The sequence below is a fragment of the Pan troglodytes genome, chromosome 20 (assembly GCF_028858775.2).
Source record: "Pan troglodytes isolate AG18354 chromosome 20, NHGRI_mPanTro3-v2.0_pri, whole genome shotgun sequence".
NCBI classification, from domain to species: Eukaryota; Metazoa; Chordata; class Mammalia; order Primates; family Hominidae; genus Pan; species Pan troglodytes.
The window spans coordinates 48,117,615-48,134,539 of NC_072418.2; the positions used below are offsets into that span (position 1 = coordinate 48,117,615).

Here is a 16,925-nt window from a genome sequence, read left to right on the forward strand (position 1 = left end):
CAGGGCCTGGCGCGCCTGACCCGGGGCTGTGCTGACCCATTTACCTGGCGCTGTTCTAAATGGATGTCCATAGGACGAGGGCAACAGCACACACATCAAGGCTCGCTACACCCTAGCCCCATCTTCCTCTCCACCACCCAGGGGGCCAGGTGTGATGCCCGCTTCACAGATGAGGACACTGAGGCCCAGAGAAGTGAAGTCCTCGGCCCCAGGGCACACAGAGGCAGAGCGGGGATTTGGAAGCAGACAGTGGTTGCTACTCCCAGGCTCGCCAAGGCTCTGTCTCCTGCCCTCGGGGCCAGCACTCAGTGACTGCCTCCCCACAGATGCCCTCTGAGGGGTGAGGGCCGGGGTAAGGCTGGGCAGGAGATGCCCTGAAGGCCCCTCGGCTCTCTGGGGCCCTGGCTCCCTGTGGCTGCTGGCGTAACGGGGTCAACAGTTGCTTCCCTGACAGACGGGGTGCTCCGATGGGGATGGGGGAGGCAGCCCCAGAACAGTGCCCAGGACAAGATAAAGGGAACCCACCCAGCCCTGGGTTCTGCCCAGGTGACCAAACACTGCTCCCTATGGCCAGAGCCAGGGCCCTTCCTGTGACCTGGGACCCCCTGTCTCCTCCCCCACCCTTCAAGCCGGTTGCTCTGGGAAGGTTCCTCCCTGGCCCACCAGGGAGGCGGGGCTGGCATCTGAGCGTGGGCATCTGCAGTGGGCCTCCGTGCCAACCCCCCACACCCCCGGCCCGATCATGAAGTGTGGCCCAATGTAAACGAGCCGTCTCCGCAGGACGAGGTTGCCCCGGGCTGGGAGCACAGTGGCCAGGAGGCTGCTGGACACTAGGGGGAGCAGGCGTTTGGGGAGTGGGCCAGGCGGGCAGCACTGCAGAGGCAGACACAGGACACAGCTACACTCAGCCAGGTGGAATAGGAAGGGGTGACCCAGGCAGGGCCTGATGGGATGACTGGACCCCACTCTACAGGGGAGGTTCTTTAGCAAGGGGCCCCTTTCTCATCCCATTTGGGGTTCACCCCCAGCCTCGGTGGGCAGCTCTGAGCCTGGGGCACTTACCCATGTCAGGCAGCGGGCGGCGAAGCCCAGGAGTCCCCAGATGCTACAGATGCGAGCGGGGTGGGAGGGGGCAGCATAAGGGCCACTCTGCCCAGGGACGGGCAGCAGGAGTGCGTAGGGGCCGCGTGTGTCCATGGGGGTGTCTGGCCTCCCCCTACCCCATGCATCCCCAGCCCTGGCAGCCCCAGCCCGCCCTGGCCTACACTCCGGGCACTCCCAGCCCTGCTCCCCAGGAAGATGCTCCGTTCCGTGCACATCGCCGGGCAGAGGGCAGCCCCAGACTTGTTGACTTGGCAGAGGTGCCAGTAAGGCCGCCCGTGCCGGAGGCCAGCATCCCTCTGCCAGGAGCACGGGGAGGGAGGGAGCGGAGGGGGATGTGGCAGGGGAGGGAAGGTCTGAGGGGCATGGGAACCAGAGAGGGTACCCACTCCCCTGCAGGACCTGTGACAGTCGGTCCACAGATCCTCCCCCACTGCTGAGTCAGATTCCACACACACAGCCTTTATTGAGCAGCTGCTGGGCAGTGACGCTGCCGAGGCGGGAATCCCACCACAGTCCTGACCGCAGCTGGGACCCCTTTGCCTCCTCTGACACCCCCACCTCAATTTGATACCCACTTCCTGAGCAAATGTGACCCCTAGGGCCTGGGATTCCCAAGACCACCCCGAAATGCAGCGGCCCCACCGTCTCCTGAGGCCGGTGAGGCCAGGGGCGGCAGTGCGGCTCAGCGGGTGCGAGGCGGGCTTAGGATTTCGGAATCACCACCTGGAACTTACCTGGAAGAGAAGGCCTGGCTTAGGCTTGAGGATGGGATGGGGGAGGCAGAGGGCACCTGGACGGCTCTTAGGCGCTCACCCCCGTCCTGCACTGACACCCCAGTGGCTAGGTTGGGCTGTTTCCTCCTGCCCACGGGGCCGCATCCCTGAGCTGTGTGAGTAACCAGGAGCATGAGGGCCACGGATGTGGCCCCAGGGAAGCGCCCGGCACGGGCTTCTGTGGTATGCATTGCTCGGTCCTACCCCACGGGGGCCCCGGGGGCCCCCATGAGTGGGCCTGGGGAACCGGCAGAGGCAAAATAACTGAAGGTGGGGGAGGTGGTGGGGCAGGCTGTCCCCAGGCAGGAATGGGGCTCCAGCTTGTCTGACAGAGGACACCCAGTCAGGCAGGCTGCAAGTTCCCTGGAGCCTGCCGTCCCCCCCATCGAAGGATCAGTGAGGATAATTTCTATTGCGTCCACCTCGGCTCCCATGCTGGGAAACGATGTTCAAAACCGCCAGACAGTTCTCTCTGCAGGGCTGGTGACGTCACGGAGCCAGGGGCACAGATGGGCCTGCACCGGCCGTGTGGCTGAGCAGGTGACTTAAACCTGGGCCTGCCTCCCAGGCACACACACAGGAGTGGGGCTGGAACTCTGAAGCCCCCAGCAACTCAAGGGATGAGAAGAATCCCCCCAGCCCCCATGACTCACAGACGGGCAGGGCTGCCACAGAGGCGGTGACCACGCTCTCAATGCCCAGGGTATAGAGGGCGCCGCGCAGGAGGCCGCAGGTGAAGGCCAGGAACTGGGGAGGGAACACAGACCAGCATGGGAAGAGAGGGGAGGCCGGCACCCGAGGTCTGGGGCACCCCTTAGGCCTGGGGAAAGGCCTGATGTGGGATGGGGCTGGGTAAACAGGAGGAAGGGAGGTGTGGACAAGGCCCCAGCTCCCCCCATACCTTGGGCGCTTCCTCCAGATACTGCAGGCCAGAGGCCATCGGGAGGAGGAGGGGGAAGCTGTTGTCTTGCAGGACGTAGGTCCCCTGGGGGAGAGGAGAGGCTGGTGGGTGGGGGCGGGGCCTGTACATTTGAAGCGCAGGGAGGGTAAGCAGGAACCCAGGTCTTAGATTGGGCTGAGGTTGGGAAGGCCCCCTTCCTGAGAACCACTGGAGTCACAGCCTTGGCCTCCCGTGCTCTGGTAGGGCCCAGGGCTTCCAAACTTGGAGTGGGTGCCTGTGCCCTGGGGAGTGTGGGTCCTGCCCTCGCCTCCCAGGGTTGTGCAGAAAAGCTGGGGACCCGGCCCAGGAAGATGCAGAAGGGCAGGTACAGCCTGGGTGTCACTGGGGGACTAGACCAGCTTGGGACAAGCAGCATCACACTGCAGGGAGGGCAGGCAGCCACCAGGGGCTTTCTGCCCATGCATGGCTCACTCCTGGTAGGCTGGAGAAGTTCCGGAAACACCCCCTATGCCCCAGCGCAGCCTCCTGGCTTCCCTTAGAGGATCAGACAGAGCAAGAGCTGCGGCCGCCTGTGGGAAAGCTCTGGGCGGGTCCCGGCAGCCGCTGCTCTGGCGCCGGGGATTCCCCTCCCACTCTCTTGGTCTTGCCCTCAGGAGGGAGCTGGACGGGCAGGCCGGGGTGCTCCCACCTGGTGATTGGTGCGCAGGCTGTCCATCTGCTTCTGGAACACGGCCACCCACAGGTCTTTGCACAAGAACTTGAGGACATCCAGCTCCTCCCTGAAGGCCAGCGTCTCCCGGGGCAGCCTGGTGGGGCAGTACCAAGCTGAGGCCGTGGGGCCAGGCCAGGAAGAGGGAGGAAGACAGGCCCGACTCCCGCATGGAGCAATGCAACCCTCCCCGCCCGGGGCCTGCCCAGCCCTGCCAGCCAGGCTGGGGGAGAGCAGGAGGGGCCGCGCTCACCTCTCGCCTAGAGCCTGGCCCACACGGAACCCCATACCCTCCAGGACCGACAGGCTCATCTTCTGTCCCTAGAAGGCCAGGGGAGAGATGCTCAGGGGCCCTTAGCCACCTCGAACCCGGGGCCACCCAGGGGGGGACCTGCCAGGGGACCCGAAGACCAACTTGCTGGTGCTCGTCAGTTCAGGGGTGAGCAGGGAGGGGCTCTGGCACAGCCCGGCCAGGGCAGGGGCAGGCCTCTAGGGTGCTGGGGCTCCCTCACCCACCTCTGCAGACCTTGCAGGCTCTCTGGATCCCCAGATCATCAGCCCCCAAGAACCAGCTCCCCCTTCCCTCAGAAACAATGGGGGTCTTCCCCAGGCTCCCTTCCTCCTCCATGACTTTTCCTGATAACCCCCATGACAGGCTGCACGTGCTTTCAGCGCGAACCCTCACAATGCCCTGGGAAGTGGGCGCTGCGACTCCACCAAGATGCTCCAGGTGACCTGCCCAAGGGCTGGAGGCTGGGCCACAGGAAAGGGGGCTGTGGAGGTCAACCATGATCATCATGCCTTATAATATTGGCCAAGATCCCTGGGGAACACGTGGAAGCTCGGGACAGGCAGATCTTCGTTTGGGTGCTCGCAAAGGACAGTGGCTGCCATGTAGTGTCTGGAGGGTAGGCCAGGGTCCATACAGGAGGGGACTGTGCTGGCGGAGGCAGGCCCCAGGTAGGAGGGCTGCACTCGGTGTCTGTCCACGTGCCTGTGTGTGTGGAGGGCATGGCTGGAGGAGAGGAGATGCTCATGGATTTTTTTTTTTTTAAGAGATGGAGTCTAGCTTCATTGCCCAGGCTGAAATGCAGTGGCCCAATCTCTGACTCACTGCAACCTCCGCCTCCCGGGTTCTAGCAATTCTCCTGCCTCAGCCTCCAGAGTAGCTGGGACTACAGAGGGATACGCCACCACACCCTACTAATTTTTTGTATTTCATTAGAGACAGGGTCTCACTGTGTTGCCCAGGCTGGTCTCGAACTCCTCAGCTCAGGCAATCTGCCTGCCTTGGCCTTCCAAAGTGCTGGGATTACAGGCGTGAGCCACCGCGCCTGGCGAGTTTTCTTTTTTGGAGACAGAGTCTCACTCTGTTGCCTAGGCTAGAGTGCAGTGGTGCGATGCTGGCTCACTGCAACCTCCGCCTCCCGGGTTCAAACAATTCTCCTGCCTCAGCCTCCCGAGTAGCTGGGATTACAGGCCTGTGTGCCACCACACCCAGCTAATTTTTGTATTTTTGGTAGAGATGGGGTTTCACCATGTTGGCCAGGCTGGTCTCAAACTCCTAGCCTCAAGTGATCCGCCCGCCTTGGCCTCCCAAAGTGCTGGGATTACAGGCAAAAGCCACTGCACCTGGCCATGGATCTTTTTTTTTTTTCACTCGGGTGTTTTGCTGCAAGCAGAGGAAGGGAGGAGGCCCAGACTGGGGGGCACCAGAAATCCCAGGACGGCTGGAGCGTGAGGCGCCAGGTTTTTCAGAGAAAGCCTGGCAGAGCAGAAGTGGGGGAACAGAGGCGGCAGGTGTGCAGCCCTGAGCTGAAGGAAGCTCACCCTCCTGCTGGCTGCTCTCAGGAGCCTGCAGTCACCAGGCCTGAGCCCTGCAGCCCTCCCTCTCCTGCCCTTGACCCCCACCTTCCCTTGGGAATGGCAGCTACCGCGCCTCCTCCCTCCAGGGCTGCACCATCAGCGCAGCCATCCGAATGGGGATGCGAATTCTCTGCTTGGCTCCAGCCCTGGAGCAGGTCTCCCAGCCTGGAGAGCGTGTCCGAGGAAGGCTTCTTGCAGCCTGCGGGCCCAGCTGCCTCCATCCCTCCCTCACCCTCTCCTCTGCCCCCTCAGGACATTCACTCAGACTTCTGAGCCTTTGTACTGACTTCCTTCCCTTCCTCCCTCCCAGCTTGCGTCCCCAGCCCTGCCCACTGTCACTGGATGAGGACACAGCTCTGTGAAGGTGGGGACCCAGGCTGACCAATTCACATCCGGCCTTCAGCAGCCAAAACAGGGCTTGGCATGTGGGTGGTGCTTAACAGACTGGCTGATGAGACAACGTGCATCAACAAAGGACACCGTAAGTCCTTACCTAATGCTGTCAACAGGCTCTTGGAAACTACGGCTTTAAGCAAAATGACATATGATGAAACCAATTTCACGCAGGTTAATTAACATAAACAAGAGTGAAGTTCCAATGCCATATTTCTGGTACAAACACATCACCAAACTTCTAAATAAGGATGAAAACACTTGAAATATTAAACACTGAAATAAATGTGAGCTATACATACGTTTAAGAAAGATTAGGCCGGGCGCAGTGGCTCACTCCTGTAATTCCAGCACTTTGGGAGGTCGGAGTTTCGCTCTTGTTGCCCAGGCTGGAGTGCAACGGCACGATCTCAGCTCACCGCAACCTCTGCCTCCCGGGTTCAAGTGAATCTCCTGCCTCAGCCTCCCCAGTAGCTGGGATTACAGGCATGACCCACCACGCCCGGTTAATTTTGTATTTTTAGTAGAGACAGGGTTTCTTCTCTTTTGGCCAGGCTGGTCTCGAACTCCCAACCTCAGGTGATCTGCCCACCTCGGCCTCCCAAAGTGCTGGGATTACAGGCGTGGGCCATCGCGCCCAGCTGAGTCCAGGAGTTCGAGTCCAGCCTGGTCGACATGGCGAAACCCCTTCTCTACAAAAAATACAAAAGTTAGCCAGGTGTGGTGGCATGCACCCGTGTCCCAGCTACTTGGGAAGCTGAGGCAGGAGGATCGTCTGAGCCCAGGAGGTCGCTACTGCAGTGAGCCATGATCATGCCACTGTACTGCAGCCCAGGCAACAGAGCAAGACCCTGTCTTTTTTTTTTGTTTTGTTTTGTTTTTGAGACAGAGTCTCGCCCTGTCGCCCAGGCTGGAGTGCAGTGGCGCAATCTCGGCTCACTGCAAGCTCCGCCTCCCGGGTTCACGCCATTCTCCTGCCTCAGCCTCCTGAGTAGCTGGCACTATAGGCACCCGCCACCACGCCCAGCTAATTTTTTTGTATTTTTAGCAGGGACGGGGTTTCACCATGTTAGCCAGGATGGTCTTGATCTCCTGACCTCGTGATTCACCCGCCTCGGCCTCCCAAAGTGCTGGGATTATGGGCGTGAGCCACCGTGCCCGGCCCTGACCCTGTCTTAAAAAATAAATAGAAAACAAAAAACCAGTAAGACATTTACTCGCTTCCTCCAGCTCAGGGTCCTGGGTGGCCAGAGCCCGTCCTGGCAGGGCCAAAAGCAGGAATGGACCCTGGACAGGACGCCATCCCATCACAGGGCGCACACGGGCCCACACTCACTCACACTGGGCCCACGGAGACCCGGGAGCTCACCCAGCGGACACATCCCAAGGATGCACAAGGAAAGGAGAGCCCAGAGGAACTTGCACCAGCACAGGGAGAACCCACAACCATCACCCAGACAGTGGTCCCGGGAATCAATATTTTTTCCTCATCAATGTCACAACAAAATGTTATTCCAGGACCGGCATACTGTGTGGCAGGCATTTTCTACAGCCTTCTTGTTTCACCTTTCCAGCCTCACAGGAGGCTGTAATTCCAGGTGGAAACTGGGGCTCTGAGGTTAAGAAGAACCCATCCAAGGCACCCTCAGCACGGGACTGTCTTTCACACCCCAGCAGGTCCAGATAGGAGGGTGGGTGGGGTGACAGCCATAGCTGTTGAGGGCCTCATGGAGGTGAGGAGCGCTGGGAATGGCGGGGGGGCCTGAGTTGAGGTCGCCCATATCTGAAGCCAAGGTGGCCCTTCCTCTGCCTGGCCCCTTGCCAGGCCTCGCCCTCGTGGGTGACAACGACACGGCTTCCTGTTGCACTGTCTCCCTCTGGTGTCACCATCTGCTTTCCTCCAGTGTCCTCAGGTACAGCAGGGCCGGCCACACAGCAGAGGCTCAGGGAAGGGGCCGATGACTGCAGGAGACGGGCAGGTGTGTGTGACAGACAGAGTGGGAAGAGACCCCTGCCCGTGGGTCCTTCATGGCAGCACTACCAGCGGCGCAGGCGCAGAGCCACCGCCTGGGTCCAGATCCGCCCCAGCACTTACCAGGTGTGGGACCTGGGCCAATGGCTGAATATCTGTGCCTCAGTTTCCTCATGTAAAAAAGAGGGTCATTTTGTTTGTTTTTGAGATAGGGTCTCATTCTGTCACCCAGGCTGGAGTGCAATGGCACGATCTTGGCTCACTGCAGCCTCTACCTCCTGGGTGCAGGTGATCCTCCTACCTCTGCCTCCCAAGTAGCTGGGACTACAGGTGTGAGCCACTGCGTCCAGCCCAAAGGAGGGGAATATTAATGGCAGCTACCTCCGGGATCCTCACAAGGAGTAAGGGTTGGTAAAGGCAACCTGAGTACTTCAAGGCAGTTCTGGGAGCCTTACTTATTGCATTCACAGCCTCCACGTCTGTCAAACAAGGAGATGGCCCCAGCCAATGAGGGATGAAGCCCTTGGCTGGAGGAGAACCCCAGGAAGGAAGGGGGTCTGTTCTGTGGGCTCCTGTAGCCAGCACCTAGAACAGCCCGGGCGAGAGCTCGCTGCCTGGTAGCTGCGGCTCCCGTGTCACCTCCTCCCACAGCGAAGCTCCTGGAGGCAGGGCCCAGGCTGCACTCTGAGGGAACACGTCTGTGTCCACAGCAAAGCTCCCAGAGGCAAGGCCAGGCTGCACTCTGGTGGAACACGTCTGTGTCCCCGCTCGCTAAGGGCTCCTTTATGTCCCTCCCTCGTTCATGCCACAGACATTTCCTAGTGTCCTCCAGGAGCTCACCTACCTTGCCTGGCGGGGTTGACAGGTGCCCAAATGATGCCAACTGACAATCTGGGAAGGGCTGGGAGACTGAGTGCAAGGGGCCCGGGCAGTGCAGTGCAGAGCCTGCCCTCCAGGAGGGGGCCGGAGATGGCAGGTATTCCAAGCAAAGGGCATGTGCCAAGGCAGGGGTGAGAGGCGGGGAAGGGAAGGGGCCCTCAGAGTGGGCTGCAGAGGGGGCATTTTCCCCTGCAGGCAAGTGCAGCCAACCTGAGGGTCAACGCAGGCCACGCTGCCTGAATGCCAGCCACAGTGGGCCACAGACTCAGTCCCTGCCCTGCTGGAGCTGGCATTTCACCCGGGGAATGGGCAAAGGTGCAATGGCCGGCTTCACTATGCTCATAGCGACTGCCAAGAGGGAGGCAGGTGTGCTGCGAGGGTGCATTCCCACCCCTAGGAAGCACCCCGACTGTGTTGAGCCTGAGGGAAGAGGAGGAGTTCAACAGCAGGAGTGGGCTGTGAAGGCACACCAGGCCCAGGTCACAGCCAGGACGGCAGCCCCCGGAGGGGTGAGCTGGGGGAGAGAGTCAGCAGGGTCCTTCAGCCAGGCCAGGAGCGTGGAGTCTGAAGGGGTTCCAGCAAGTTCAGCTTTTCCCTTCATGAACTTCACACTGCCTGGGCGTGAATCTCGGCCCCGCCACTCACTGGCTCTGTGACCTTGGGCAGATTAGCCAACCATCCCATGCCTCAGTTTCCCCACATGTGCCATGGGGCTAATGGCAGTACCTGCTCACAGTGGTGGTGTGACTGGCAGGTGGCAACAGCTGGATACACGGCTGTGTGACTGCTGGCCCCACTGTACCCAGCCCTGGACAGGGGCCATTCAGATCCCTGCTGAACTGAAAAGGGCTGTGGGGAATCACAGCAAAAGGGAGGGGCCGAGGAGGAGCAGGAGACAGGGAAGAAAGGGCGGAGGAGGAAGGGAGAAGCCTCCACCCACCTCATCACAGCGAGACCTGGTGGTGTCCATACCCATGTCACTGCAAAAGCTCTTCAGAGGTTAGGGGTTTATCTTTCTTAAAAACAGAAGGGGCTGGGCACGGGGGCTCTTGCCTGTAATCCCAGCACTTTGGGAAGCCAAGGCGGGAGGATCACTTGAGGTTAGGAGTCTGAGACCAGCCTGGCCAACATGGCAAAACCCTGTCTCTACTGAAAATACAAAAATTAGCCGGGTGTGGTGGCGCACGCCTATAATCCCAGCTATTCAGGAGGCTGAGCCACCAGGATCGCTTGAACCCGGGAGGCAGAGGTTTCAGTGAGCTGAGATCACACCACCGCATTCCAGACTGGGTGACAGAGCAAGACTCAGTCTCAAAAAAAACAAAACAAAACAAAACAAAACAGAAGGGCTGGCCAGACAGAGACTCTCCCATTCATATGAATCTGCCAGAGCCCAGCCCAGAGCCGGTGCATTTCTGGGGCTCCCCACGCCTGCCTCTGCTGAGTTTACACACAGACCGGATGAAAGGAAAGGTGGAAGGGAAGTCTTATCAGTGTTGGTGCTAATGACATCCACCACACAGGAAGGATCAATCAGACACAAAGCAGAGTTCCTGGAAATGAACAAATATGGTGGCCAAAATCAACACTTTTTAACAAGGGAACTGAATAACAGAGAAACCTGTAAGACAGATAACACCTCCCAGAAGAAAAACAGGAGGGAGGAAAAAATGAGAGAAAAGCTACAGGATGCTTGGAAGAGATGCAGGAAGTCTAATATTCCCTGCGGTGCCTACAGGACATACAGGGAACGATGCAGGAGAAGAAATCATCAGAGAGATCACAGGAGAAAAATGTCCTGAGCTAAAGGAAGATCCACACGTCCAGACTGAAGCCAAGGGGTGAGCTCCAAGGAGGATGAATGGAAAACGCAAACCAAAGCCCCTTTAGACACTTGGGAACGTTTAAGAGAACATTCTGCCCTGAACTGGGAGGGAGGCAGGTGGGGGCCGTGTGCTCCATCCCTTCCTGTCTCTTGTGTCTGCCCTACCCCTCGATTGTTCTCTAGGCACCTGCTAGCTCCTGGGCAGAGGCTGACCCTGTTCAACCCCCACCTGCTGAGCCACTCTGTGCCAGGCCCAGGGGTGTGGTGGGGAACCCAGGGAAGGAGCAGCCCTGGTTAAGAAAAGCACGCAGAGAGAAGTGCTGGCACACAAGACGGGTGAGTGAGGGGTGGGTGCGAGAAGCCTGCAGGACTTCCCCGCTGTCGCCCTCAACTCTCCTCCCTGGTCCAGCAAGGCGTCCTGAGCAAGTCCAGATCCTGCCTCTGCCCACTCAGAACTCCCCATCCTGTCCCCTGGCCCAGCCCGGAAGGTTGAGCCCACCACAGCCACTGCCTTAAGCTCCTGCAACAGCGGGGCCCTTCCCAGGCCAATCTCCATCCAGTCCATTCCTGTGGCCAGGGAGACATTTCTACAATGTAAATCTGAGCCAGGCGCACCTCAGTTTAAACCCGGCTATGGCTCCCACTGCCTTCGGGATGGAGCCCCAGTTCCCAGGAGGGCCTTGCTGGAGCTCCCAGCCGCAGATGCTCAGGACGGTGTTCCGGGCAGGGACCTATCTGACAGCTGCTCCGCCTGCCCCACACCCTCCTCAGATAAGGGGCTGCCCAAGTGCACTCTCGGGGTGTGGTGGATGGAGGCCTGGCACAGCAGGGCTGTTCTCAGGGCGCCTCGGGCCTGGTCTCAGACAATGGGTGACAGCGCCTTAGCTCTTTACTACATGCACTCAGGGGAATCCTCTCTTTGCCCAAAGGCTTCTCTTGTCTTCAAAGCCTCTGAGGTAGAAAAGCCACGCTGCTTCCTCCAAGGGCTTCTCCTGCTTAGAGAACAAAGGCCTTCCTGGCCCCTCTGGCCGGTCCTCCAGTTCACAACCTGTGACAGCCCAGGAGAATGGCCACAAATAACCACCATACCAGGCAGGATAGGAGGTCACAAAAGCCCTACACACTGGCTGTGGCTCCTGGGCACCTGTGCTGTGGGGACAGAGATGAAGGAGCCACCATCCCTGTCCTCAAGGAGCTCTGAAGCTGGTGGGAAAGGCGGCCTGCGCTACCCAGAAGCCCTGGGGCCAGAAGCCTGAGTTCTAATTTTGCCTTTGAGTCTTGCTGAACCACCTCGAAATCCCTTCCTCTCCCAAGCACAGGGTCCCTCCTCTGTGAATCGGGAGGGCTGTCCTGAGGACTAAATGCAGTCAACACTGTGCAAGTACTGCACAGACGCCCTCAGGAAACGGGAGGCCTGTCTGGTTCAGAGGAACCCTTTTGGGCCAAAGAGAAGGAATGGAGAGAGGAGGTGGGGCCAATAAAGAGAAAGGACTGAGGAAGCCATTTCTCATGACAGGCCCCCTGAAAAACGGGGCTCCCCAGGAGGAAGGAGTGAGGGGAAACGATGCAGTTCTCACCCCTAGCTGCACCGAGAGCCACCTGGGAGCTTTCTGAGGCCTGACACTCAGGCCTCACCCCAACCGGGTTCGTCAGAGTCTCTGGTGTGGGACTCCAGCATCGGAATGTAGTGGCAGCTGGGTAGGGAACCCCTGCCCAAGGTCCCAGGCACATTCGTGTGCTCTGAAAGGCTGGTGGTGAGCAGAGCTGAGTAAGCCAGTTTCCCACACTCGCTTGACCACAGAAACCCATTAAAATCCCTCCCAGGGCAAATGCTGGGAAATGCAAGTGAGAGTTTACAGCACAGGCTTTGGAAGTGGGAGGCCTGGTCGCGCTCCTGACTCTGCCACTTGAGAGCAAGGAACTCCGTCCATCAAAGCCTCCGCTGCCTCATCTGTAAATCGGGGAGGACCATGCCAACCTCTCTGGGTCATCAGAAGATCAAATGAAATCAAGAGTGAGAAGCCATGAGTGCACACAGGAAGCACTCATATGAGGGGAGGGAGGGAAGAGCTAGCACTGCTCATGAGCCAAATGAATCCCAGTCCCCACCCATCCCCACCTGCCACAGCACAGGCTCTGCATTCACCTCCTCAACACGTCCACGCTGAGGACCCACTACGAGCCAGGACGTCCAGTGGTCATCAATACACACCCAGGCCCATCCCGCACAAAGTACACTCCAGCTGGGGGAGATGCATGTGAATCAAAGATCATACAGATACACAATTCAGACGCATCCTGGCAGGGCGTGCTGGCTCACACCTGTAATCCCAGGTGTGAGTTTTTGGGAGGCTGAGGCCAGAGGATCACTTGGGCCCAGGAGTTCAAGGTCAGCCTGGGCAACATTGTGAAAACCTATCTCTACAAAAAATTTAAAAATTAGCAGGGTATGGTTGTGTGCACCTGTACTCCTAGCTACTCAGGAGGCTGAGGTGGGAGGATCACTTGAGCCCAGGAGTGTGAGGCTACAGTGAACTATGATCATGCTACTGCACTCCAGCTTGGGTGACAGAGCAAGACTCTCTTTAAAAAAAAATCAGCCGGGCGCGGTGGCTCACGCCTGTAATCCCAGCACTTTGGGAGGCCGAGGTGGGCAGATCATGAGGTCAGGAGATCGAGACCATCCTGCCTAACACATTGAAACCCCGTCTCTACTAAAAATACAAAAAAAAAAAAAAAATTGCCAGGCGCGGTGGCTCACACCTGTAATCCCAGCACTTTGGGAGGCCGAGGCAGGCAGATCACAAGGTCAGGAGATCGAGACCATCATGGCTAACACAGTGAAACTGTCTCTACTAAAAATACAAAAAATTAGCCGGGCGTGGTGGCAGTCACCTGTAGTCCCAGCTACTCGGGAGGCTGAGGCAGAAGAATGGCGTGAACCCAGGAGGCAGAGCTTGCGGTGAGCCCAGATCGCGCCACTGCACTCCAGCCTGGGGGACAGACCGAGACTCTGTCTCAAAAAAAAAAAAAAAAAAAAAATTAGCCGGGTGTGGTGTCGGGCGCCTGTGGTCCCAGCTACTCGGGAGGCTGAGGCAGGAGAATGGCATGAACCCGGGGCGGAGCTTGCAGTGAGCCGAGATCACGCCACTGCACTCCAGCCTGGGCGACAGAGCGAGACTCCGTCTCAAAAAAAAAAAAAAAAAATCAAATACATCCTTATTATGATGAATCCTACCAAGAAAAAAGTGCGAGAGGGAGACCAGGAGAATGTATAAAGGAGATCCAAATTTGACTGGGGGCTCAGGGAAGGCATCCCTGAGGAAGGGATTGTTACGCTAAGATCTGAAGGATTAATAGTTGTTAGCATGGTGAAGATGTGACAGGTGGAATGGGCTGGGAGAAGGGAGGAGGCTCATTTCACAGGAGAGCGGAAAGCACTGGACCAGGGCAGAGGAGGGGCCACGTGAGAAAGGTATTTAGACCGACTGGGCAGAGCCTGGGGGAGGGCTGCAGGTGAGGGAGACAAGGCAGGTGTTGGGACTCCAGGGTTTCTCGTTTGAAAGCCAGGAAGGATATGGAGTGTTGGGACATTATTACCCACCCCCAGGCTGATGCATACTCCCTGGGCCATGCTGTATCTTCCTCATAGCAGTTACACAATGTACCAGATACTTTACTCATTTACTTGTCTGTCTCCTCCAATGATGACAAAGCTCCAAGAGGGCAAAAATTTTTGATGGTTCACTGAGTAATCCCCTTTTTTTTTAGAGACAGGGTCTCACTCTATCACCCAGGCTGGAGTGCAGTGGCATGATCATAGCTCACTGCAGCCTTGAACTCCTGGGCCCAGGCAATCCTCCCACCTCAGCCTCCCGAGTTCTTAGTAGTATAGGCATGTGTCATCACGCCCAGCTAATTTTAAAAATTTCTTGGCCAGGCACAGTGGCTCACACCTGTAATCCCAGCACTTTGGGAGCCCGAGGCGGGCAGATCACGAGGTCAGATCAAAACCATCCTGGCTAACATGGTGAAACCCCATCTCTACTAAAAATACAAAAAAAAAAAAAAAAAAAAAAATTAGCCGGGTGTGGTGGCAGGCACCTGTAGTCCCAACTACTCAGGAGGCTGCGGCGGGAGAATGGCGTGAACCCAGGAGGCGGAGCTTGCAGTGAGCCAAGATTGCGCCACTGCACTCCAGCCTGGGCAACAGAGCAAGACTCTGTCTCAAAAATAAATAAATAAATAAATAAATAAATAAATAAATAAATAAATAAAAATAAAAATAAAAATTTCTTTTAGAGGTGAGGTCTTGCTATGTTGCCCAGGCTAGTCTTGAATGCTGGGCCTCAAGTGATCCTCCCACCTCTGCTTCCTGAGTACCTGGGATTACAGGTGCAAGTCGCCACATCTGGCTAAATGCATTTTTGATTTATGATGTTTTAAACTTATGACAGGTTTATATCTGTACATCAAGATGGTAACAAGCAACATCCTCCCTGGGGCTTCTAACCCTGGAAGGAAACCAGAGCCAATAAAAATGTCTTACATGGCCAGGCGCGGTGGCTCACGCCTGTAATCCCAGCACTTTGGGAGGCCGAGGCGGGTGGATCACGAGGTCAGGAGTTCGACACCAGCCTGGCCAAAATGGTGAAACCCCGTATCTACTAAAAAAAAAAAAAAAAAAAAAAAATTGGCCGGGTGCAGTGGCTCACGCCTGTAATCCTAGCACTTTGGGAGGCCAAGATGGGCAGATCACGAGATCAGAAGATGGAGACCATCCTGGCTAACAGTGAAAACCCGTCTCTACTAAAAAAAATAATAATAATACAAAAAATTAGCCAGGTGTGGTGGCGCCAGCAGCGCTTGTGGTCCCAGCTACTTGGGAGGCTGAGAAGTGGGATGATCGCTTGAGCCCAGGAGGTCGAGGCAGCAGTGAGCCATGACTGCATCACTGCACTCCAGCCAGCCTGGGCGACCGAGCAGGATGCGCGTGCACACACACATACACACACACGAGTCCCGGGCCAGTCACGGTAGTTCACGCCTGTAATCCTAGCACTTTGGGAGGCCCACGCGGGAGAATCACTTGAGCCTAGGGGTTCAAGACCAGCCTAGGCAACATGGCAAAACCCCATTATCTCTCTTTTTTTTTTTTTTTCCTGAGACAAGTCTCGCTCTGTCGCCTAGGCTGGAGTGCAATGGCACAATCTTGGCTCACTGCAACCTCCGCCTCCCAGGTTCAAGCCATTCTCCTGTCTCAGCCTCCCGAGTAGCTGGGATTACTTACAGGTACCCGCCATCATGCTCGGCTAATTTTTGTAGACACGGGATTTCACCATGGCCAGGCTGGTCTTGAACTCCTGACCTCAGGTGATCCGACGGCCTCGGCCTCCCAAAGTGCTGGGAGCTACAGCGCCCAGCCGGCATATTTCATTTTATTATTTGACTCCCCTAGTGAAATGTAAGCTTCACAAGGAAGGGATTCTTAGAACGGTGCCTGGAATACAACAGACGCTCAATAAGTGGGTGTCGAATAAATAAATGTCCCACGCTGAGGCTTAGGTACGTTATGATACTCATTTTACAAAAGAGAAAACTAGGACACACAAAGATTAAGTCATTGGGTCGCACACCTAGTAAGTGGGGGAGGCGAGTCCTCAGCACACGCCCAATAACAGCATTATTTTGATTACTAGCCGCTTACTCAGGCCTTGAGCTAAGTGCTTTACCCTGAATCATCGCGCTCAATTTAGCAATAACCCCGAGCCGGCACCGTCGCGAACGCCACTTTCCAAAGGAGGAAGCCAGGGCCAGACGTTGCCCTGCAAGGCCGGGGCTGGGCCGGGTTCGAACCCGGACGCCTGACGCGCCCTCCGTTCTCCCAGAGGCGTTACCTTGGTGGCCCCCGCTTCCTCCCCACGGAGCCCGGCGCTCACCCCCGGGCCGGGGTCGGGGTCGTGAGCCCACAGCTCAGCCACCATCTCCGTGTGAAGAAACTCAAACAACACAGTATCCGCCATGCCCCCTCCTCGCGCGCCTAAAGATGCGCCCAGCGCTTCCAGCTCTCATTGGCCAGGCTTGGTAAGCCACGCCTCTTGCGTCACGGCGCGAGCCCTCCTACTCCCGCTTCCATTGGTGTTTTAGACTAGCCCCGCCTCCCCGCCCGGACTCAAGCAGTGTGCGCGTGAGCCTGGGACACTAGGGGGCGGGCCTACGCCTTCTCTGGCCACAGGTGGCAACATCTTCTGCACTTACTGCCGTCCCTTCCCTATTTCCGGGTTCTCGAGCATTCCTATTGGCCAAATTACTGGTTACACGTGACATACTCGGCTTTTAAAATCCCTATTTGTCCACTCCAGACTTTCCTCGTCGCACAACCTGGAAGAGCCGGCCCAGCTGCTTCTCTATTGGCGGTTCCTCCATTCATGTGACTCTTCTACACGCTCACTCAAAGCTGATGCTGAGAACTTGCTTCCTGATTGGTAGCCGGGCGAATCCAC

At 57.5% G+C, this 16,925-nt stretch overlaps 1 protein-coding gene across 4 annotated transcripts; it reads right to left on the minus strand.

Annotated features, from left to right (window-relative positions):
* Positions 1 to 1,547: 1,547 nt before the first annotated feature.
* Positions 1,548 to 16,527, minus strand: TRAPPC6A (trafficking protein particle complex subunit 6A). Of its 4 annotated transcripts, none has more exons than XM_016936195.4 (6): positions 16,320 to 16,525; positions 3,741 to 3,808; positions 3,467 to 3,584; positions 2,779 to 2,862; positions 2,531 to 2,624; positions 1,548 to 1,838 (listed from the first exon to the last, which is right to left on the minus strand). In XM_016936195.4, the coding sequence occupies exons 1-6, from the start codon at positions 16,443 to 16,445 to the stop codon at positions 1,807 to 1,809; spliced, it is 522 nt and encodes a 173-aa protein (XP_016791684.1). In that variant the 5' UTR covers positions 16,446 to 16,525; the 3' UTR covers positions 1,548 to 1,806. The 4 variants fall into 4 exon arrangements, with proteins under 4 accessions (XP_016791684.1, XP_016791685.1, XP_016791686.1 ...); XM_016936196.4 differs by having other exon boundaries at positions 16,362 to 16,524; XM_016936197.4 differs by lacking the exon at positions 3,741 to 3,808 and having other exon boundaries at positions 16,320 to 16,527.
* Between the last annotated feature and the right edge of the window lie 398 nt (positions 16,528 to 16,925).